General features: G+C 37.5%; 1 protein-coding gene across 4 annotated transcripts in view; it reads left to right on the plus strand.

Moving 5' to 3' along the window:
• Positions 1-18,765, plus strand: part of SEC24B (SEC24 homolog B, COPII coat complex component) — a 106,044-nt gene extending 87,279 nt beyond the window's left edge. For all 4 annotated transcript variants that reach the window (XM_054486520.2, XM_054486522.2, XM_054486518.2 and 1 more), the window contains 10 exons: positions 3,143-3,266; positions 3,671-3,829; positions 4,553-4,726; positions 5,638-5,748; positions 8,581-8,756; positions 9,674-9,811; positions 10,912-11,016; positions 11,864-11,956; positions 16,801-16,904; positions 17,873-18,765. In XM_054486520.2, the coding sequence (XP_054342495.1) occupies positions 3,143-3,266; positions 3,671-3,829; positions 4,553-4,726; positions 5,638-5,748; positions 8,581-8,756; positions 9,674-9,811; positions 10,912-11,016; positions 11,864-11,956; positions 16,801-16,904; positions 17,873-17,987 (1,299 nt within the window). In that variant the 3' untranslated portion in view covers positions 17,988-18,765. The remainder of the gene's footprint in view (positions 1-3,142; positions 3,267-3,670; positions 3,830-4,552; positions 4,727-5,637; positions 5,749-8,580; positions 8,757-9,673; positions 9,812-10,911; positions 11,017-11,863; positions 11,957-16,800; positions 16,905-17,872) is intronic.
• The last annotated feature ends 6,099 nt before the right edge of the window (positions 18,766-24,864 follow it).

Raw genomic sequence — 24,864 nt, forward strand, 5'->3', positions numbered from 1 at the left:
TTCATTAGTAATAAAATACTGGCAAGAGAGTTGGGGTTTTTTTGTTTGTTTTTTGTTTCTTTTTTGAGATGTGGTCTCACACTGTTGCCCAGGCTGGAGCGCAGTGGTGTGATCTTGTCTCACTGCAACCTCTGCTTCCCGGGTTCAAGCAATTCTCCTGCTTCAGCCTCCTGAGTAGCTGGGATTATAGGCGTGTGCCACCACACCCAGCTAATTTTTGTGTTTTTAGTAGAGACGGGGGTTTCACCATGTTGGTCAGGCTGGTCTCGAACTCGTGGCCTGGTGATTTGGCTGCCTCAGCCTCCCAAAGTGCTGGGATTACAGGCGTGAGCCACTGCGCCCGGCCGCCAGAGAGTTTTTTGTTTTGTTTCTGTTTTTGTTTTTGTTTTTGTTTTTGTTTGAGACGGAGTCTTGTTCTGTCGCCCAGGCTGGAGTGCAGTGGTGCGATCTCGGCTCACTGCAAGCTCTGCCTCCCGGGTTCACGCCATTCTCCTGCCTCAGCCTCCCTAGTAGCTGGGACTACAGGTGCCTGCCACCACGCCTGGCTAATTTTTTTGTGTTTTTAGTAGAGACAGGGTTTCACAGTGTTAACCAGGATGGTCTCAATCTCCTGACCTCGTGATCCACCCACTTCAGCCTCCCAAAGTGCTGGGATTACAGGCGTGAGCCGCCGCGCCCGGCGAGAGTTTTTAACTCAAATTATCTTTTTGGTTTTGTGTCACAGTATGTTCTTTTTATGCTTTGTAAGTCATAGAAATTTAGAAATCATTTAGTCTAACCCTTTCATTTTATAGATGAGGAAGTAGAGTATCTAGTTAAAGGTTAAATAACTATTTAATGGTAAAAGTGCAACTTGATTTTCTGACTCCAGTGTTCTTTTCTATTACGTAAGTGGTAAAACTTACTAAATGTAACTATTGTAATTCAACATGCTCATACTAATAAACTTTTTAATTATGAAGATAACACAGATCATTGTATAATACTTGGAAAGTGGAGAAAAGCATAGATCACCAATATTCTAATGATACTAGCATTTAGTTATACAAACATACAAATAAGCATAATTGGGCATCATACGTGTGTGTGTATATATATATGTGTGTGTGTGTGTGTTTGACCTTTTTCACTGGAGAATATATTGTGAGCATTCTCTGAAGTCACAGAGAAAGTAAATGTGAAAGTAATCAATTAATTGATTGCTTTTCAGCTATTAAATAGTTGTCTTCAGTATTTTTTTCTTTTGTTTTATAAAAGTAGAGACAACATCTTGCGGTGTTGCCCAGGCTGGCCTCAAACTGCCGAGATCAAGCAATACCCCTGCCTCAGCCCCGCAAAGTGCTGGGATTGCAGATGTGAGCCAGACCTGTATTTGCACTATTTTTTTAAAAAAAGGGCTGGGTGTGGTAGCACCTGCCTGTAACCTTAGCTACTCAAGAGGCTGAGACTAGAGGATCATTTGATCTTAGGAGTTCTAAACCAGCTTGGGCAATGTAACGAGACCCTATCTTAAAAAATAACAGTAATGGCCGGGTGCAGTGGCTCACACCTATAATCCCAGCACTTTGGGAGGCAAAGGAGGGTGGATCACTTGAGTCCAGGAGTTTGAGACCAGTCTGGCCAACATTGCAAAACCCCATCTCTCCTAAAAATACAAAAATTAGCTGGGTGCGGTGATGCAAGCCTGTAATCCCAGCTACTCAGATGGCTGAGGCAGGAGAATCACTTGAACCAGGGAGGCAGAGTTTGCAGCGAGCTGTGATCACTGCCACTGTACTCCAGCCTGGGCAACAGAGCGAGACCCGGTCTCAAAAAAAAAAATAATAATAATAACAATGAAAGGCATATATGAAGCTGAACATTACTTGGGTTTTATGTGAAGATTTGATCAGGCATTTTTAAGCCCTTTTTCAAATAATAAATGAACTAAAATATTCATTCTTCTTTTGTACAAATTCTGTCTGGCCTCAACATATATTTGAGAAAATATCATTATAAGTAGTTATGAGTATGAATTAAACAGTTTTAATAGTGTCATAAATCTTTAGCCTCATATCCAGATTTGTCTTAGGATAAATTCCTAAAAGTGAAATTATTGGGTTAAAGGGCATAATCTTTAAGTTATTAAATAAAGAATGTTTTGTTTATTTGGGTTTTTTAATCAACTTCTCTTCTTAAGGACTCTCATCCTGTAACCACCATTAAGTAGCGTTGCTTTTTTTATTCTTCACCAATATGCTAGAGAAAAAAAAGCACCATATTTCACTCTTTATAGAAATTGTCTTTTAAAATTGCATTTGAGAAGGAAGCTAATCTTAAAATAAGTATGTATTTTAAACTCATCAACAAGTGTAGCTGGCGTTTAGTTTCGTTGACCCATTACAATCCATTATAAACTACTGTGGTGTTTTGAACACAGGGAAGCTATTATATATTTACTGAATCCTTTGATAGAGTTTTGTTTTGTTTTCTTATTTAACTTTCAAAAATATTCTCTATCTGTCTGCCTGGGACTCTAAAGTTTCAGTATCTTTTCTGGTTTACATATTCCTTCATATCCTTAATTCCTTATATTAGAGTAAGCTCTAATATAATCATCATGCAGTGTAATTAAGAGGATTGAAACTTTTTTTAGGAAATATTGTATGGTGATTAAGAACTTGGAGATTCTCTCCAGTGTCACCTTCTCAGTTCAAGTCTTCTCATACCAAAAGAAACACCTTCCTTAATCTTTTACTCTCTTAGTAACAATATTTAATAATGGTTAACAGCACTCATTCTGCAGCCAGATTTCTTGGGTTTATATTCCAATATCCACTTCTCAATATCTATGTAATCTTGGTCAAGTTACTTAATCAGTTATTGCCTCTGTTTCTTCGTCTGAAAATGTAGATGATAAAAACCATATGAGATGTGTTATGAAAATTAAATTAATTTGTGTGAAACAGTGCTGGCACATAAATGTTTTTTATAAAGATTATCTATCATTATTATTATCATAGGAAATCTGCACCAAATGCCTAGACATTTAAAAAACTCTTAGTTTGGTAGGGAGGCAGAGGACATCCTTTTTGTTATAAAAGTGACATGAAAACATGAGCATAAAGATTTCTAGCTCTTACTTTATGATCTGTTGACTTAGGTGGTACAACATCTTGGCCCTGCAACTGATTTTTATAAGAAACTTGCATTAGATTGCTCAGGACAGCAAACTGCAGTGGATTTGTTCCTTTTAAGTTCACAGTATTCTGATCTTGCTTCTCTAGGTAAGGAAAGTCATCATGTGTACATTTGTTTAAATGAACATTTTTAATGCATAATTAAATCTAAACTTTTCAGTAAGCATTCTCAATATTTTAGGGAGAAAGTCATGTGCATTAGATAGACAATATCTATGAAAACTACCAGTAAAGTTTAAAGCACTATACAAATATAAAATGTCACTAGTATTTTGTTTATATAGCATGATTCCCTTACCATTCTGCTCAACAGTAAACTTTATTGTATATTTTATAGATATTACTGTTTTCTCAGATTTGTATGTTCTTATTTTGATGGCTTAGGTTTTCTCATGACTTAGATTTCTTCATAATGTAGAATCTGTACTACTGTTGGACAAGTAGAATATTATTATTTCTGTAGCTAATACTTTTTGTATTTCTCTCTAAAGCTTGCATGTCCAAGTATTCTGCAGGGTGCATCTATTATTATCCATCATTCCACTATACTCACAATCCTTCACAAGCAGAAAAGTTACAAAAAGACCTAAAACGGTATCTTACAAGAAAAATTGGGTTTGAAGCTGTTATGAGAATAAGGTGTACTAAAGGTATGAAGTTGTGAAAGTTATATTTTATATTAAATACTTGTATCAAAGTCAGTGAGCATTCCATGTATTGACTACCTCTGACTGTTCATGATGGAAGACTGTTTGATCTGGTTAGCTATACCATGTTTTAAATAGATAATAGTTATTGAATAATCCTTGCCCAATTTTAAAAAATAACTTGAATAAGTAGACAAAAGTAATGTTTGGTTTACTCAGAAGAACCTAAGAGAAAGCCTATATTAGAAATGATTTTAGAAAGAGAATTAGAGGAATAGGGAAGATCTTAAATAAGAATTGTCAAATTAAGGGTCTTTGCCTTCATAATCATTTAATGCACACTTCCTTGGTTTTATGTGAATATTTGTTTTAATCCTTTATTTTACCTTTATTTTAAATCTAGGATGAGTTATGTAATAACCCTCATTTAATTTTGTAAATTAAACAAATGTTTAGTCAGATTATGTCTGACTTCAAGTCACATGTGAGAAAATGTAAATAAGGTTAGGTGTCAATACAAGTGAAATGTATAGTCTCCCTTTTATATAACGTCCACTGGTTTTTTTGAATTAATATTTTAGAAACTCTGCCTATGCTTGAACCTTGACTCCCCAGTTATCCTTTTGATTCAAAATCATAAACATCTTTGACTTTAAAAAGTAACTTTAGCTTGAGGTGAAGATACTATTGTTAACTTCATTTTTTATATGATTTTCTCCTTTTTAGGTCTTTCAATGCACACTTTTCATGGTAACTTCTTTGTCCGTTCTACTGATTTGTTATCCCTTGCCAACATCAATCCTGATGCTGGATTTGCGGTGCAGTTGTCAATTGAAGAAAGTTTAACAGATACTTCCTTAGTATGTTTTCAAACAGCCCTATTATATACATCAAGCAAAGGTAATGTTAACAGAAATGAAATATAGTCTGCAGCAGTAATTCTCCCCTCCTTTCATATGGCCTTTAGTGGAGTGGGGAAAAAGAATGAATACACAGTGGGAAGTAATGGAATTTGTATTAGTTAATCAAATATATGTTGTTATTTTCTTTCTTTTTTTAAGTCTCACTTTTGAATCTTTGAATAGTACACTTTTTTAATTTATGGAAGACTTGTATTCTTAGAATCTTGTTTCAAAACAATTCCTGCTAAATCCAGCTATGCCATTCTTTGTATTATTTCTTGCCCCAAAAAGTAAAAAACTGCTTAGCAATTAAGGCCTTCATTTGTTACTTGACAGTTAAGTTTTCTGGTATTTTACTCTATAGGATATAATTTAGAATGAGTGATATAGCGTATGTTCATACTCTGCAGATTTGGAGAGTGTTTAATTTTCTTCTAAAAATGTTCATTGTAGAACTTGGTTTTTACATCTCAAAATCCTGTTGGTGTTGTAATCTAGCCAAAACAATAACTTGAATAAAAATTCAACTTGTGGCTGGGCGTGGCGGTGGCTCACGCCTGTAATCCCAGCACTTTGGGAGGCCGAGGTGGGTGGATCACCTGAGGTCAGGAGTTCAAGACCAGCCTGGCCAACCTGGTAAAACCCCATCTCTACTAAAAATACAAAAATTAGCTGGGCATGTTGGCAGGCACCTGTAATCCCAGCTACTTGGGAGGCTGAGGCAGGAGAATCACTTGAACCTGGGAGACAGAGGTTGCAGTGAGCTGCGATCGCACCATTGCACTCCAGCCTAAGAGACAGAGCAAGACTCCGTCTCAAAAAAGAAAGAAAGAAAAAAGTATTCGACATGTTTGGTTTGCTTTATTTCCTTTTTGATCTAATGTATTTTCAATGACTTTTTTTTGTTAGGTGAGCGGAGAATTAGAGTACATACACTTTGTTTGCCAGTGGTAAGTTCACTAGCAGATGTATATGCGGGAGTGGATGTACAAGCTGCCATCTGCCTTCTGGCAAACATGGGTGAGTAAAAATTGAAGGAACATGTGAAATGTATTTTTCTATCTTAAAAACTGAAGCTTGGCTGGTGGCAGTGGGTCACGCCTGTAATCTCAGCATTTTGGGAGGCCGAGGCGGGTGGATCACGAGGTCAGGAGTTTGAGACCAGGCTGGCCAACGTGGTGAAACCCCATTTCTACTAAAAATATGAAAAAATAGCCAAGCGTGGTGGCAGGCACCTGTAATCGCAGCTTCTCAGGAGACCGAGACAGGAGAATCGCTTGAACCTGGGAGGCGGAGGTTGCAGTGAGCCGAGACCGCATCACTCCACTCTAGCTTGGGCAACAGAGCGAGACTCTGTCTCAAAAAAAAAAAAAAAAAAAAAAAACAAGAAAAGAAACTGAAGCTAGGGTTTTCTCTTATTTAAAAAGCGTATGTTTTACATTTTTATTTACTGCATTGTGAATCAGACTGTCCTCACATTTCTTCCTTAATCTTACTTTCAGAATCTTTGAGGGAATTCATGATCTCTAAAAATGTGGTAAAAACTGAAATGTCCTTCAAATAATGTATGCACAAACCATGGTACACTCATACAATAGAATATAATTCAGCAATAAAAAGGAATGAACTGTTAATACTTAAACAAACATGGATGCCTCTCAAAGACATTGTGCTGAATGAAAGAAGCTAGACTCAAAAAGCTGCATAGGCCAGGTGTGGGTGGCTCATGCCTGTAATCCCAACACTTTGGGAAGCTGAAGTGGGCAGATCACTTGAGGTGAGGAGTTCAAGACCAGCCTGGTCAACATGGTGAAACCCTGTCTCTACTAAAAATACAAGAAAAAAATTAGCTGGGCGTGGTGCTGCACCCCTGTAATCCCAACTACTTGGGAGGCTGAGGCAGGAAAATCCCTTGAACCCAGGAGGCAGAGGTTGCAGTGAGCCAAGCCGAGGTCGCGCCACTGTACTCCTGCCTGAGTGACAGAGTGAGACTGCATCTCAAAAAAAAAAGCTGCATACAAATTATTCCATATATATGACATTCAGGGAAAGGGAAAATTATCAAATGGTGACTAATTGGGGTTGAGGCCGAGGGAGGGTTTTACTGCAAAGGAGCAAGTATAGGGGGATAATTTTGGAGTGATGGAACTATTGTGTATCCTGATTGTGGTAGAGATTACATGGCTATGCATATGACACATAATCACTATAGAACTGTACTTAAACTAATTATATGTAAGTCTAAAAAATCCTTTTGAGAATTAACATAGCACTTAAATGTTTTTAATGAATTTGCCTTGTAGATAAACTTAGACATGAAACAAGCCTTGCTATTTCCCATGTAGTCCTAGAGAAAGAGAGTCATTAATACTAATTTGGGGAAAATTATAATAGCATTTACTAAAGGATCCAAATTTTTTTAAATAACAGAAGCATTTAATCAGGCCTGGTGTGGTGGCCCATGCCTGTAATCCCAGTACTTGAGAGGCTGAAACAAGTGGATCACTTGACTTCAGGAGTTCAAGACCAGACTGGTCAATGGAGTGATACCCTGTCTCTACTAAAAATACAAAAATTAGCTGGGTGTGGTGGTGCACACATGTGGTCCCAGCTACTCAGGAGGCTGAGGCAGGAGAATCTGTTGAACCCAGGAGGCAGAGGTTGCAATGAGCCAAGATCGCACCACTGCACTCCAGCCTGGGAAACAGGGAGACTCTGTCTCGGGGGTGGGGGGAGAAAAGAAGAAGGATTTTATCAGATTCTCTTAAATATTTAACTAAAATCAAAAGCTTATATATCAGATTTATTTCTTAATTTTAACTTCTGTTTTTGATTCAGGGAGTAGATATGCAGGTTCATTATGATGGAATCAGTTGTACCCCAAACCTCAGGATCCAGATTTTTTAAGTATAATTTTATATATAGATTTTGAATTAATTATGCTATAACAAATTGTTTTTTAATATAATTTTATTTTTAGTGCTTGGGCATATATATTATAGTTTTTTCCTATTTTAATAGAATATATTATTGTAGAAAAATAAGTTTCATGTTACATGTCTCTTAATGGCTGCATGAAAACTTGTGTTTATTTTTCCTTTTCAAAAAATTTGTTGGCTTGGAATGCTTTACAAAAATTGTAGAGGATCACAAGGTATAATTCAGATTGCAGAAATTACATTGGTTGAGCAGAAAAAAATGATACATGTGATTTGGCGTTTGAGTAATGGAAACCTTCCCAAGGCTTTTTCAGAAGTAAATGGAAAAATATGCATTTCTACACTAATATCAATAGGGGCTACATGTTTTGGGGTTTGTTTTTAGACAGGGTCTTGCTCTGTCACCCATGCCAGAGTGCACAATCACAGGTTACTGCAGCTTCGACCTCCCAGGCTCAAGCAATCCTCCTACTTCAGCCTCCCAAATAGCTGGGACTACAGGCACATGCCACCATGCCCAGCTAATTTTTTTATTTTTTGTAGAGACAAGGTCTCACTATGTTGCCTAATCTGGTCTTGAACTCCTGGGCTCAAGTGATCCTCCCACCTTGGCCTCCCAAAGTGCTGGGATTACAGCCATGAGCCACCATGTCCAGCCTGGCTAAGTGTTTTTAGACTTAAGAGATTAAAACAAAAATGTCCAAAAGAATCTAGACTTGTTCTGATTGTCAGATTTATTTCAGAAAAAAATGTATAAGAAGACACTTGAAATGAGGGAGCTGATGAAATGCATTTTTCCATCCTAAAAACTTAGCTGAATTTTGTTTCTTAAATAATGCATATAAATTTTCTCTCTTATAGTGCCCATTGGATTCTAATGGTTAAAATACCTTTCACTTTGGTTGCTTTTTAGCTGTGGATCGGTCCGTTTCATCAAGTCTGTCAGATGCAAGAGATGCCTTAGTGAATGCTGTAGTGGACTCATTGTCTGCATATGGCTCAACCGTCTCAAATTTACAGCACTCTGCATTGATGGCGCCCAGCTCCCTCAAGTTGTTTCCTCTCTATGTTTTGGCCCTTCTCAAACAGGTAGCTTTTTATACATTGCTATATTTAATATTGTTTTTTAAAATTCTCAGATAAGTATATGAAGAAAGGAAATCTAGGTTGTTGTTTTCTAATACTTAACTAGAGGATTATTCACTTTAGCATTGAAAGAGTTTTGAAGAATAGAAAAAGATCAATGGGGCCATGCATGGTGGCTCACGCCTGTAATCCCAGCACTTTGGGAGGCCGAGGTGTGCGGATCAACTGATGTCAGGAGTTTGCAACCAGCCTGGCCAACATAGTGAAACCCCGTCTCTACCAAAAATACAAAAATTAGCTGGTGGCGCGTGCCTGTAATCCCAGCTACTCTGGAGGCTGAGGCAGGAGAATTGCTTGAACCTGGGAGGCGGAGGTTGCAGTGAGCCAAGATCGTGCCGCTGCACCCCAGCCTGGGCAACAGAGCGAGACTCCTTCTTAAAAAAAAAAAAAGAAAAGAAAAGATCAGTGGAAAATGAAGGTATACAAATACATGTTGACTTTAGTGAAACCATATTCTCTCTTCTTTAATGTGTGTGAGCAGTTTGCATAATGGTGCAGTCATAGCTCACTCTTAGTATGTCCTCTGGAAAGAGACTCTTTAAGGACAGGAACTAATATTAAGCATGTTTCCATGTCTCTGGCACCATAAAAGGTGTCAATGCATCATTTTATTTAATCCTTTCAACAACCTAAAGAGGTATTATTTTCCCTGTTTTTCTCATGATGACAATATAGCTCAGAGGAGCTAGGTAACTTGCTCCAGCATCACATACCTATTAAATGTCAGAGCTGAGAATTGAATCTAGGTCTGTCTTGATTTAAAGGCCATGCTTTTTCCATGATTGACAGTGTATATTTGTTTTAATATTTGTCCACCATATTTGTATTTTACTTGAAAACGTTTATCTTTTTCCTTGTAGAAAGCATTTAGAACAGGTACAAGCACACGGCTGGATGATCGTGTATACGCCATGTGTCAGATAAAGTCTCAGCCACTTGTTCATCTAATGAAAATGATTCATCCCAACTTATACAGGATAGACAGATTGACAGATGAGGTATGTATTTTAGTGCATTTGAAATTTTTAAATTTGAATATATTTGAGTGTCTTGTTCTACAGCTAAGATGATAATATACTATCAACTGGTTTTTCTTTTTAACTCTTTTCCCCCTTGTGGTAGTAATACGTTAAATAAGGACACTGGCTGTGGATCTGATTGGATGGCAGGACTCTCAGATACCATCAGTGGTTAAGTAGTTTTAAAAAATAGTTTCATATCGGAAGTAATTTGTCTTGTAGGTTTGGTTATAATATGTATTACAAAGCTAAGTTGTAGAGTGGACATTTCCATTTATATTTTGTAGATACTGACTGCTTCTCTTTATTTTATTTTTTTAAAATTTTATTTTAAAGACAGAATCTTGCTCTGTCGCCCAGGCTGGAGTGCAGTGGTGTGATCTTGGCTCACTGCAGCTTCTGCCTCCCAGGTTCAAGCAATTCTGCTTCAGCCACCCGAGTTGCTGGGATTACAGGCACATGCCACCATGCCTGGCTAATTTTTGTACTTTTAGTAGAGACAGGGTTTCACCATATTGGCCAGGCTGGTCTCAAACTCCTGACTTCAAGTGATCTGCCCGTCTCGGCTTCCCAAAGTGCTGGGTTTACAGGCATGAGCCACCATGCCTGGCCAATATTGACTGCTTTTGCTAAGATCAGTTGCAATTTTGATTATATAGTAAACCAAATCTGGTATCCAATAATAATTTTAATATGCAAATATGTAGTGTCTTTTATCTTCCCTGTGTGAAAACTATATTCTTTGGAATTAGTATTAATTCCAAACATAATGTTATGTTGCCAAATAAATGTAAAAAAAGAGCCAATAGTCACACTTGTAATGTATTCTGACCCCACCCTAAGAGGGAAGGGAATGTGACAGATCATTTATGTATTCATGTTTTTACTTTTTAAATTTGAATACATTTGAGTGTGTCGATTCTACAGCCAAGGTGGTAGCATATAATCAGTATTTTTTATATCATGCAAAACTCCCAAGTGTTATTTTCCAATGCTTCATAAAGGGTTTGTGACCATTAGCCCCCAAACTGTGATGATAGTAATGTAATCTCATTCACATTCTCTCTTTTTCTTTTCAGGGTGCAGTACATGTTAATGACAGGGTTGTACCACAGCCACCTCTTCAAAAATTGTCTGCAGAGAAGCTGACAAGAGAAGGTGCTTTCCTTATGGACTGTGGCTCTGTAAGCACCCTTTACTGGCAAAGCTTAACACTGCTTGAGCTGACCAAAAATAAAGAAACACTTATAGGGTCCAGCTGTTATCACAGAGCAGGCAGTGAAAGGTGAATTAGGATTAGGAGCTGAAATTGGTAACTAGCACTGGAGGTCAATTTACTTTAAACTTTTCTATTTGAACTTCATTTTATATTGATGTTATTGATATTTGTATTGATAATACTGATAGAGTAATACATTTTAATATGGATTATTTACTGTCATGAATTATATATACTTGATGAAGAGAACTAATGAGGTAAATTCCTATCTTTAGGGACTTTACCATCTAGAGTCTAGAATTTAAAAGTATTTCAAGAGTTTATCTAGTTCAACTTACATCCATTGTGAGAAATCTCATTAATGATTAGGAGTTCAAGAGAAATCACTGGGCAGGGGTAGTTGTTGAAGGGAGTTAGAATGGTTAAGATGGCTTCAAAATGATGCCTTATGAGCAGAAAAAGGATTCGGACAGCCACAGAAGAGGGAGAAATGCATGAGTGAAAATACACACAATAATGAAATAGTGGATGGGAAATACAGTGAGTCAGTTATACTGATTAAAGGATTATATTTCTATTGGGAAAATAAGTGCAAAAGGTAAAATATATTTTATGGGAAGCCTTAACATTTAATCAAAGAAGATGTAAACCACTCTGGATTCTTACATATAGATTCACAATGTAACAATTCTAGATTTCCTTTTTACTCTTCTGTTTGTTCCTACCTTATTAGAGGTGATAATTTTGAGAACATTAATTAAAATGAATTAACTATTAGGGAGTTTTAATATTTTGTTGCTTTTTGTTTTTAGGTTTTTTACATTTGGGTTGGGAAAGGCTGTGACAATAACTTCATAGAGGATGTGCTTGGATATCGTAATTTTGCATCAATACCACAGAAAATGGTCAGTAGATTTTATACACCTTTAACTTCTTGTTTGCTCGTGTTTTTTTTTTTTATTGATGTAAAATTCATGTACTGTTCACCATTTTAAAATGTACAGTTCAGTAGTTTTTGGTATTACACAGTGTTTTACAACCATTACCGCTATTTAGTTTCAGAACATTTCTATCACCCTAAAAGAACCCCATATCTCCCAATTCTTCCCTATCCCTGTCCCCAGGCAACTACTAATCTACTTTCTATCTATAGATTTGCCTGTTCTGGATATGTTATATAAATGGTAATATGTGGCCTTTTGTATTTGGGTTCTTTCACTTTCCTTAATGTTTTTAAGATTCATTCATGTTATAGCTTATATTAGTAGTTCTTTTTTTTTTTTTTTTTTTTTTCTCCCCTAGACAGAGTCTTGCTCTGTCGTCCAGATTGTAGTGTAGTGGCTCAGTAATGGCTCACTATAGCCTCGACCTCGCAGACTTAAGTGGTCCTCCCACTTTAGCCTCCTGAGTAGGAATCAGTAGTAACCTTACTCCTTATATTAAAATAACTTTCAAATGGATCAAACATTTAAACGTAAAAAAGGAAACCATGCAGATCACTAGAAGAAATATTTGTGAATTTTTTTTTTATAGTATTAAAATGGGCCGGGCGCAGTGGCTCACGCCTGTAATCCAAGCACTTCAGGAGGCCGAGGCAGGCAGATCACAAAGTCAGGAGATTGAGACCATCCTGGCTAACGGTGAAACCCCGTCTACTAAAAATACAAAAAAATTAGCCTGGCATGGTGGCGGGCGCCTGTAGTCCCAGCTACTCTGGAGGTTGAGGCAGGAGAATGGCGTGAACTCGGGAGGCGGAGCTTGCAGTGAGCCGAGATAGTGCCACTGCACTCCAGCCTGGGCGACAGAGCGAGACTCCAACTAAAAAAAAGAAAAAAAAAGTTGAAATAGGTAAGGCCTATGTGTGTGAATCAGTGATTCAAAAGATCAATAAATCTGAAAGCGCAAATATAAAACATTTCTATTTGGTAAAAATAAATAAAGTCAAAATGCAAACAACAGACTCTTAAGATTATCTGTAACTGGTAAGACTGAAAACGGGCTAACTTCTCTATAAAAATACCTCAGCCTCCTGAGTAGCTGGGACCACAGGAGTATGCCACCACACTTGGCTAATTAAAAAAATTTTTTTTCTAGAGATGGGATGTCCCTGTGTTGCCCAGGCTGGTCTCAAACTACTGAGCTCAAGCAGTCCTCCTGCCTTGGCCTCCCAGAGTGCTGGGATTACAGGTGTGAGCCACGGTGGTTGGCCAGTTTGTTCTTTTTTATGACTGAAAAATAGTCCATTGTATGGACATACCACATTTTGATCATCCATTCATCCATTGATGGATATTTCAGTTGTTTCTGCTTTGGGACTATTGTGAATAGTGCTACTATGAATGTTTGTGTACGAGTTTTTGTGTGAACATGTTTTCAGTTCTCTTGGGCATATTCCTAGGAGTAGAATTACTGGGTCACATGATAACTGTTTAACTGTTTGAGGAACTGCCAAACTGTTTTCCAACAACTTTAACTTTGGGTTTAAATTATTTTGCTGAGCCGGACACTGTGGCTCACACCTGTAATCCCAGCACTTTGGGAAGCCTAGGTGGGTGTATCACAGGTCAAGAGATCAAGACCATCCTGGCCAACATGGTGAAACCCCGTTTCTGTTAAAAAATACAAAAAAAATTAGCCGGGCGTGGTGGCGGGTGCCAGTAGTCCCAGCTACTCGGGAGGCTGAGGTAGGAGAACCACTTGAACCTGGGAGGTGGAGCTTGCAGTGAGCCAAGATTGCGCCACTGCACTCCAGCCTGGGCGACACAGCGAGACTCCGTCTAAAAACAAAAGTGGCTGGGCGCGGTGGCTCATGCCTGTAATCCCAGCACTTTGGGAGGCTGAGGTGGACCGATCAAGAGGTCAGGATATGGAGACCATCCTGGCTAACACGGTGAAACCCCGTCTCTACTAAAAATACAAAAAAACAATTAGCTGGGCGTGGTGGCAGGCGCCTGTAGTCCCAGCTGTTAGGGAGGCTGAGGCAGGAGAATGGCGGGAGAAGAACCGGGAGGTGGAGCTTGCAGTGAGCCGAGATCATGCCACTGCTTTCCAGCCTGGGCGACAGAGCGAGACTCTGTCTCAAAAAAAAAAAAAAAAAAAAAAAAAAGTTACTTTGCTTGTACTAAACACAAATTTTTCAGTAAGATTTTATTGAATGTATGCTAACCAGTACCAAGGAAATATGATTCTGAAAACAGATTTGTATAATTAATTAATTGAAAGGGAAGGCTGGCCTAGCTTATTGTTAGATAATGTAAATATGTCCTTTTTCCTGAAATTAATATAAATTCAGTGTAATCCTTATTACAATCTGTCATTGTTTGATTTTTTTTTTTTAATGACAGATAATCCAAGAGTTCATTGGTAAAACTCAACAAATGAGGATAATAAGAAAATGAAAAGGGAGAATAATGTCAGCAAAGGGGGAAATACATGAAAAATAAATTCTAAGTAAAATAGTAAACCTTATTCTAAAGCTGTAGTTATTTAAGTACCATGATACTGGCACAGTAAACAGATCAGTGGGACAGAATAGAGTTCAGAAACAGATCTAATTAATGAAAAATACAGTGTGGTAAAGATTGCATTTCAAATTACTGTGGGGAAATGGAATATTAGAAAAATAATCTTGGGACCACTGATTAGTCATTAAGGAAAAAACAAGACTGAATATTTACCTTATTCCTTATATCAAAATAACTTTCAAATGGATCAAATATTTAAATGTAAAAAAGGAAACCATGCAGATCACTAGAAGAAATATTTGTGAATTTTTTGTTTTGTTTTGTTTTTTTGGAGATGGAGTCTCGCTCTGTCACCCAGGCTGGAGTACAGTGGCGCAATCTTGGCTCACTGCAAGCTCCGCCTCCCGGGTTCACGCCATTCTCCTGCCTCAGTCTCCTGGGTAGCTGGGACTACAGGCGCCCACCACCACGCCCAGCTAATTGTTTGTATTTTTAGTAGAGACGGGGTTTCACTGTGTTAGCCAGGATGATGTCGATCTCCTGACTTTGTGATCCCCCCACCTCGGCCTCCCAAAGTGCTGGGATTACAGGTGTGAGGCACTGCAACTGGCCAAATTTTTTTTTTTATAATATTAGAATGGGTAATGCCTTTGTAAGTCGGTGATTCAAAAGATCAATAAATCTGAAAGCACAAATATAAAACATGTAAATTTGGTAACAATAAATAAATAAATAAAGCCAAAATACAAACAATAAAATCTTAAGATTATCTGTAACTCATAAGACTGAAAAGGGCTCACTTCTCTATGAAATGTTTTCTTACAAATCTTTAAGAAGACCTTCCTTACTTTCTGCCTCCTCCAAAGAAAACTGGGTAAAGGATTTTAATAGGCAATTCATAAAAGAAGAATAAAGTAGAGGTCATATGAAACAATATTTAACCTCACTCATAATTAGGAAAAAAATAGTAATATAGCATTTCTTTTATTTACCAGATTGTCAAAAATTTTAAAATTTGATAATAGGCAATCATGTAGACAGTATAGGGCAATGGACACTGTTGAGCATTATTGACTGGAATATATAGTACTTATATAACCTTTTTAGAGGGCCATTTGACAATGTCTGTGAAAATCATGTTCTTTATGACATGGTAAATTATTCTGCAAAGAATATATCCCGTAGATATATTCATAGAAGTAGGCATATATATACACGTGCTTATGGTATTAAATAATAGCTGTACATTTATTAAAAAGAATACAGTGTGGGGCACTGTGCCATGCACCTGTGGTCCCAGCTACTTGGGAGGCTAGGAGGCTGAGGCAGGAGGATAGCTTGAGCCCAGGAGTTCAAAGCTGTAGTGTACTATGACTGCACTTGTGTACAGCCATTGTACTCCAGTGTGGGCAACCTAGCAAGACCCCATCTCTTAAAAAGAAAAAAAAAGAATAAGAAGAAGAATACAGGCTGAAGTGAATAGTATGCATGATATGATCCCCATTTGTATTTTCAAAAATGTGTTTGTATACTTAGGAATAATTTAGAAAACATCTGAAAAAATTCACATCAAAATGCAAATGGTTTTTAAAATATTGGCCGGAATTACAAACATAATTATTCCAAACTTGTCTATTTAAATTTTGTTATATACTACATTTTTGAATTATTTAATTTACTGTTAATTTACTATTTAATTTACAGTTGGCTTTGAAAAAGGGAAGTAAATCTTACCTTTTTATGTATATATGTATATAAAAAATAATAGACTTTTAGGTCCTTTTAAAATAGTCTCGCGTATAGTTTTAAAATATATTTACATATCCACACTGTACTTTAAAATTCTTTGCCTTTAAATTAAACATGAAATTCTCCCAGAATGGCTGTTTTTAGAATAGGATATAATCATATATAATTGCCAAGGGAATTTGGAATTTAATGGTATCCCCCTTCATTTGAACATTTCCTCTAGAAGAAACATAAAGGTGCCACACAATACTGGTGACATGCTAATCGTTGTTTATGTTTTATTGACTTACCAAGAAAAATATAGTCAGTTAAAATGTCAGTGACATACTTGTCATTGCACATATTTTATTCACTTATCCAGAAAAATATAAACAGATTTTTCAACAGTTTAAATTTTATTTGTGTAGTTGATGCTGTTGAGGCTAAGAAATAGAGTGCTGGCAGTTGGGGGTGACAGTAGGAATCATGATTTTGTTCTAATACTGCTGAAGTCTATGAGAAGGGAAATAGTTTCCTAATTGTATTTCTTTTACCAGACACATCTTCCAGAGCTAGATACACTTTCATCAGAAAGAGCCAGATCCTTCATAACTTGGCTTAGAGACAGCAGACCATTAAGTCCAATCCTTCACATAGTAAAGTAAGTACTTTTGTAACTTAATTATGAAGTTGTCTTTCCTATGTAGTCTGTGGAATTGCTTGTCTTCAAAACAAACTTTAAATAGTATCAAAATATATTCTGATGGTAAAATGTTGTTACTTGATTTATATCCCCTGTATTCCATTTTCTGACATCTCCATATATTAGTAATTTTTAATTTTCTTTCTTTATTTATTTAATTTGAGATAGAGTCTCACTCTGTCACTCAGGCTGGAGTGCAGGGATGCTACTGTCACAGTTCACTGCAGCCTGGACCTCCCATGCTCAAGTAATCCTCCCAACTCAGACTCCCGAGTAGCTGGGACTGCAGGCACTTCCCTCCACATCTGGCTAATTTTTAATTTTTTTTTTTTTTTTTTTTTTTGCGACAAAGTTTCGCCCTTGTCACCCGGGCTGGAGTGCAATGGTGCAATCTCAGTCCACTGCAACCTCTGCATCCTGGATTCAAGAGATTCACCTGCCTCAGCCTCCCAAGTAGCTGGGATTACAGGCGCCCACCACCACGCCCAGCTAATTTTCGTATTTTTAGTAGAGACAGGGTTTCACCATGTTGGCCAGGCTGGTCTCGAACTCCTCACCTCAGGTGATCCACCCGCCGTGGCCTCTCAAAGTGCTGGGATTACAGGCATGAGCCACCACGCCCAGCCAATTTTTAAATTTTTTTTTTTTTTTTTTAAGCAATGGGGATCTTTCTATCTTGCCCAGGCTGGTCTTGAACTCCTGGGCTCAAGCAGTCCTCCCTCCTTAGCCTCTTAAAGTGCTGAGATTACAGGTGTGAGCTACCAGCCCAGTAATTTTAAAAATATATACTATTTTTAGAAATATGCACTTTTATTTTATTTGTATAAATTTACAGGATACAAGTGTAATTTTATGAGCTAGATTGCAAAGTGGTGAAATTAGGGCTTTTAAATACGTTTAGACAAATGCCCTTTTCTTTCTTCCAGAGATGAGAGTCCTGCCAAAGCAGAATTTTTTCAGCATTTGATTGAAGACCGGACAGAGGCTGCATTTTCTTACTATGAATTTTTGCTTCATGTTCAGCAGCAGATTTGTAAGTGAAGTAGAATAAAATTGAATAAGAAAAAGATCTATAACCTAGGTAAAGCATAATCTGTCAGAGAAGCGTGTGAGAAATTTGAAATGAAGGCATTTGTTAATACAAGATGCAATGCACGGCACTCTGTCTGAGGCTTTGGTAAAAAGTAAAGGGGAAGAAAGAACTTGACAGATCTTTTTCAACTCAAATTAATGGTAATGATGATGCTGTTTCACCAAGTATATTTTGAATTGGTTTCTACACATTTCCAGTAGTATGGCAGTACAGTGCTCTGTTCATCGCAAGCTGGCAAATTTATGTAGCTATGTGGAATGATATGTCATAATGTAAAATTAGATAAATTCTTTTTTCTTATAATTAATATAACATTTCTGGACTTGAACTCTGGCAAGAGATGCCAAAAGGCAGTGGTACCATGTTATTTGTTTATATGAATTACTTTTTAACAAGGAATGTTTCTTATTCATTAAATGAATTCAACATTTTCTCTGTAAAAACAATAGAGTTTCAGTACATGAACTATAGAAAAAATCTATATATAATGTACATAAATGTTACATTTGTAAAGAAAATGTAAAAATGTAACTATGGCATATGAATTGCTTAAACTGTGCTGCATTGTTGGATGACAACTCTTTTTGTCACAGTTAGAGAATGAGGTTGACTAATACATATTATGAATTGAGTCCACAAAGGAACACAAAACTCTTTGTAATTCTGTTAAATCTTTTATGTAGATTTATTTATGATCAGCCTACTAATTAAAACGATTTCGCTTGACAGTATGGTTTGGTGATTTTTGGGGGGTTTTGTTTGATTGGTTTTTTGTGGGGATTGGTGGGTTTTTTTTACATACAGGATGTATTGAATTTACTAATTGGGGAAGTGCAGTGATACTGCATTTCAGTTAGTAATATATATGAATCAGGCCAGGCGCAGTGGCTCACGCCTGTAATCCCAGCACTTTGGGAGGCCAAGGTGGGTAGATGACTTGAGGTCAGGTGTTCATGACCTGCCTGACCAACATGGTGAAACCCCATCTCTGCTAAAAATACCAAAATTAGCCAGGTGTGCTGGGGGGCACCTGTAATCCCAGCTACTCAGGAGGCTGCAGCAGTAGAATCGCTTGAACCTGGAGGCTGAGGTTGCAGTGAGCCAAGATCACGCCACTGCACTCCAGCCTGGGCAACAGAGTGAGACTCCGTCTTAAAAAAAAGAAAAAAGTAATATATATATGAATCAATACATTTTTATTAGTCTGTGGACATTACCAAGTACTTCTTCTGTTTGTATTCCAAAACAAATGGTGCTACTTTCAAAAATATTCTTAACTAGTAAGTATAATCTTAAATTGTCTTTCTCATTTACATTAGATATTTTTGCCTGCACACTTACAGCAAGAAAATTTTAGTAACACGTGTGACTATCCCATTTATTTAATTGACTTTAAGATTGCCATCTTGAATTTTGAAAGTGATTTTCTTCTGATCAAGAAACCTCTCATTCACTAACAACTTATTTACTATAAAAAACTGTTAAGGATCCATTAGATTATGGGACATAATTTTATTCTGTACACTATGAAAGTCCCCATCAACAAACTTTGGAAGGAAAAAGACTCTGCCAGGCGTGGTGGCTCATGCCTATAATCCTAGCACTTTGAGGGGCCAAAGCGAGCGGATGGCTTGAGCCCGGGGGTTCGAGACCAGCCTGGGCAACATGGGGGAAACCCTGTCTCTACAAAAATACAAAAAAATTAGCCAGGAATCGTGTGCACCTGTAGTCCCACCTACTCAGGAGGCTAAGGTGGGAGGACATCCTGAGCTGAGGAGGTCAAGGCTGCAGTGAGCTCTGACCACACCACCGCACTCAGTCTGGGCGATAGAGTGAAGCCCTGTCTCAAAAAAAAAAAGAAAAAAGAAAAAGGCTTGCTGTGTAGTGGGTTATTTTTTACTGTTTTTGTGCTTTCATGGATCTCATTTCTTTGGATAAAAATAAAAGTACTCTCACATTCCCTGCTGGAAATGAGAGGTTAAATGACTCACCCTAAATGACATTACTTACTAATTAGTGACAATGCTAATAGTAAAAATCCAAATGTTCTCCCTACCCACAACCTACTCCCACCCCACCCCCCACCCACAGGACCATACTTGTCCCTATACCATGCTGCCTCTAGCAAGAGAGAATCTGAACATTAAGAGAAACTAAGCCAGGCATGGTGGTGCCTTCCTGTAGTCCCACCTATTTGGGAGGCTGAGGCAGAAGAATCACTTGAACCTGGGAGGCAGAGGTTGCAGTGAGCCGAGATTGCACCACTGCACTCCAGCCTGGGCGAGAGCCAGACTTCAACTCAAAAAAAAAAGAGAGAGAAACTATAGTACTCTAAGGGCAACTAAATACTGCAATTTTACCATAAAAAATATAATTCTTCTTTATAAAAGACAAAAATCTTTTGTCTGGATATTTTGTCACTCATTCAATAAATATTTATAAGCATTTAATGCTTGCCAGATATTGTTCCAGGCACAAAATAAAATCTTCACTTCCACAAAGCTTATACTCTGAAGTGAGAACGTAGAAGACTGGGGAGAGGCAAAAATCATTTTATATAATTTGTAAGTGTGATATATAATTCTATGTAAGTATGATGAATGTTATGAAGAAAAATAAAGCTTGGAAAGTAGATGGAAAATACTGTTTTTGATAGTGACCAGGAAAGGCTCTTTTAAGAAGATGAAAGTTGAGCAGAGAGCTAAAGCCACATAGATACCTGGAACAAGAGCTGTCCAAATAGGAGAACTTTGTGGTAGATGAATGTAGAACTTACCTTCTGAGTGCTCTTTTCTCTGTGAAAGAAGCAACAGAATTATCAGCTGAAAGGGGGTAAGAGGGTTAGAGGTTTTGCAAAATAGTCTAGGAGAGTAAGATGTTGAATTTACTAGTGGTATGTAGTAGGACTGTGAGGACCCATCTTGGGCTGTGAGTCGAACTTAAAATGAAACTAATAAGCATAACTGTACCTCTTTCCTCTAGCTCTTCAGTGCTTGGTAGGAAGTTGGATTTAACCACAGTTGGGTACAAGGAACAGAGGAGAAGCAAGGGAATTTAGGATGTATACAAGGGAGTGACTCATTTAAGCTACAAGAGCACAAAATGGGTGATGGATAGAGATGGGTAGAGATGGGTAGCGGGCTTAGTTGTTTGGAGGTCCCATTGAGGTTAAAAAGCTTTTAAGAGTATAGGTGTCAGAAAGAATGAGTTGGAAAGATAAAATGTAGTGGTTAGGATATGAAAAGCTTGGAATTGAGATTTTGGGGGAAGTTTAGATAATGACAAGACTAGGGGGAATGAGTGGTTGAGATGTTATTAAAGATAACTAGAGGTAGGGAGGTGAGAACTTAGAGCCCAGGATTTCAAATGGATCATCTATTTGATTATTAAAATTATCCCCAAAAAATGACAGGAATAATGCTGGGGACACAGAGACTGTAAATGATTGCAATAAGGAGGAGTGGCAAGGGGATATGCTGAGGACCTGAGGTAGGCAAGGAGGAAGAAGAATCTGGATGCCAACAGAGGAGGAGAGGGATGCCTGCCTGGGGTTTAGGATCAAAGACAGCCATCCTTTGACAGGTTTGGAGGAAGATAATATCCTCAAGACAGCCAGGTTTCAGTTAGCGTGTGTGGAGACTGACGTAAACCAAAATATAGGCACGACGAGAGTAATCCTGATGGGAGGTAGATAATCCATTCTCATTGCCTCCTTGTGGGACAAGTCTCTTTGGCCATTTGCTTTGTGAGGCAGGGAGTGTTGGGTGAGAGGAAGGGGTATGCCTGTCAGGAATTCTGTGAGCTGCTTTTTCAACTAACTATAAAAAGATAGTGGTTCTTAGTGTTATTGGTAGGGATGGGATCAGAATTTCCTGGGCGACCTTTTGGATACCTCAATTCATATTCACTACCTGATTAGGGGCTTGGCCAGAGATACATTAAAATGCATACATTAATGTATTAAAAGTATTCATACATTAATATGTATATATGTGTGTGGCAAATACTGTTTGATAGCTATTTGGGGATTTGACTGTTACGTATTCAACTTGTGAGGTTAGGAAAGGCACATATTAGCAAAGTGTTATATTAAAGAAACCGTTGAGCCCTCCTCTTCTAAGTATCTTCTCACTAAAATACTTCTGAAGACATAGGAAAAGATGAAAACTCACAACAAAGTTGAAAATAACATTGCAGACATTATCTAGATAGAACTAAAAATTACTGAAAGAAGACGATTTATGAAAAAACCACTCAGCTGGGTGTGATGGCTCACGCTTGTAATCCCAACACTTTGGCAGGTCCAGGTGGGAGGATCCCTTGAGGCCAGGAGTTTGAGACCAGCCTGGGCAGCATAGCAAGACCCCCTCTCCATACAAAATAAAAATAAAAAATTAGCCAGTTGTGGTGGTGTGTGCCTGTAGTCCTAGCTGCCTGGGAGGCTGAGGTGAGAGGATTACTTGAGCCCAGGAGTTTGAGGCTGCAGTGGGCTACAACTGCACCACTGTAATCCAGCCTGGATGACAGAGCAAGACTGTCTCAAAAAAAAAAACACATACAAATTTTTAAAGAAAAAAAATAAGAACGCTCAAGCTATGTTTGGCACACGAAACCTGAAAAACAAAAATAGAAGATACTACGTAATTCATTCATCTTTTGCCTCTGAATTCAGAGACAGGATCTGTATCAACCAGCAAATTGGTATCCTCCTCCTGCCTGCATTGTTATAATAACCATAAGAAGTAGTACTTAATATAAAACAAGTGGGCAGGAAGTGTGTATGTGTACTTGGCTTAAGTGGAGAAGGTAGCCATAATCAGGGGACACAGAAGCTATTAATGTATTCATTGCCTTCAGATTAGGCATGGGCAGATCCAAAAATTAATTTTTTTTTTGTTTCCTTTAGTAAACAATGCACAGTTCTGTGGATTTTTACTTTTGGACCAATCAGCATTACTTACAAGTAATTACTTACTAGTAATGTTATTACTTACTAATAAGTGAATTACAAAAGACCACTAAAATTTGTTTCCACAAATGAAAATCAGTGTTTTATTAGAGTTTGCTTAGGACTCTACTTATAAGATGCCTGGTTCCTGTACAAGGTTTATAATTTTGCAAGAATGCACAAAGGTGTATATACAGATATTGTCACACAGCAGGTCAGACAACTGACAGAAACTATCCTATGGTCAGTACTCAAGCATTTTCTTATGAATGTATTATCTTGTTGGGAGGTGTTCATGGTTTTTCTGCTATTTTTGCATTTCAGATATGTATTATTTTAGCTTGATAGCCATTGAGATTGCTATAGATTATTTGATTTGTGTATAATGTATGTATGCATATTTCACTGTATTTTTCTAGTTTTCTATAACTGGGTTTTAAATATTTTTGGTAGAAAAATAATTATACTTTCATTGCTAAAAATAAATATGCATAACCTACCCCTCTATATCGCTTATAACATTTTGATGATGTAGCCAGTGAATATGTGCTAATTTAAATAACTTGTATATAGAATTAAGCCAACTGCCATATTATAACTGGTTTCTTTTTAACTTAATAGGATATTGTTTTATAATATTAAATTATATGTTTAAGCTCATTCTCTTTAAAAATAAACAATAAGCAATTTCTATATATTCCTCTCAAGTCTTTATTACTTAGGAATTTGCTTTAGAGCAGGGATTGTATTTTGGATTTTCTTTATACTTCTTATCCCACTTCACTTATCCCCAGGTACTCTTCCCAAGACAGAATACATGGCAGAAACACATTTAAATTTAATTGAACAACTGGAAAAGCTTATTAGCCTTTCTTATAGTGGAGTCATTTCACAGTGACCCTTGGGAAATCTGTAAAACATTATACCAGTTAGCAGGACTTTTTCCCATTCTTAATGAAAGTTTTTATAGATCTTTTTCCCCTGTAGTCAATTTCTTTCAAATTCTGCTTCTTTGGGGCTTAGGTCTTATGACTTGCATAGTAACAATAGGAAACGCCTATTACATGCACTTCCTATGGAACCAGAAAAATTCTAATAGAGTGGAAGATACTGTGTCTCTAGCCTGTCTCCTATTAGTTATCAAAAGCTGGTAAGTAAGTAATTGCGTGCAGAGTTAGGAATAATAGAGGTAAATGGAGAAATGGATGAATAAGATGTTTAAACAAGAAAGGTCAAAACTTAAAGCCGAGTTATTTAATAACTAGGACCCTGAGTACTGTGTTCACAGGCAAAAAGTGATCTTTCAAAAGGTTTTTACCAAAAATGTAGTGAACCTAAATTGTCTTCATAGCATTTATGGCACTCTTTTGGGTCATAATCTGGGAAGGAGTGAGGACAAAATTGGGGTGGAGAATCAGTAGGAACCAGAAGAATAACTTTGAAAGGAAAAGATGGTAAATGTACATCATTATAGGGGCTGTCCTTCATTCAGATCCAGGCTTTGCAAATGCTGCTCCACTGCTTGGAAAACACTGTCTTTCATTCCCTTCCTGGCTTTCTTAGCACTTCCTCCTCCTCATCCTTCAGAATTCAGCCTAGGGATCATTACCTCCTGGCAGCCTCTCCTGATGGCTCTCTCATCTGGGTTAAATACTCCTGTGTGTATCCATAACACATTCTCATCTCTACTGTAGCCCCCATCAGACTGTGTTACAATTGACATTCTCCCTCAAACATGGGAACCAGGTTCTCTTTGTCATAGCGCCCCTATACCTGACATATAGTAGGCATTTAGTAAATGTTTGTTGAACCAATTTTTCCTAGAGACAGGGTCTTGCTAGGCTAGAGTGCAGTGGTATGATCATAGCTCACTGCAG

The sequence above is a fragment of the Pongo pygmaeus genome, chromosome 3 (assembly GCF_028885625.2).
Source record: "Pongo pygmaeus isolate AG05252 chromosome 3, NHGRI_mPonPyg2-v2.0_pri, whole genome shotgun sequence".
Taxonomy (NCBI): Eukaryota; Metazoa; Chordata; class Mammalia; order Primates; family Hominidae; genus Pongo; species Pongo pygmaeus.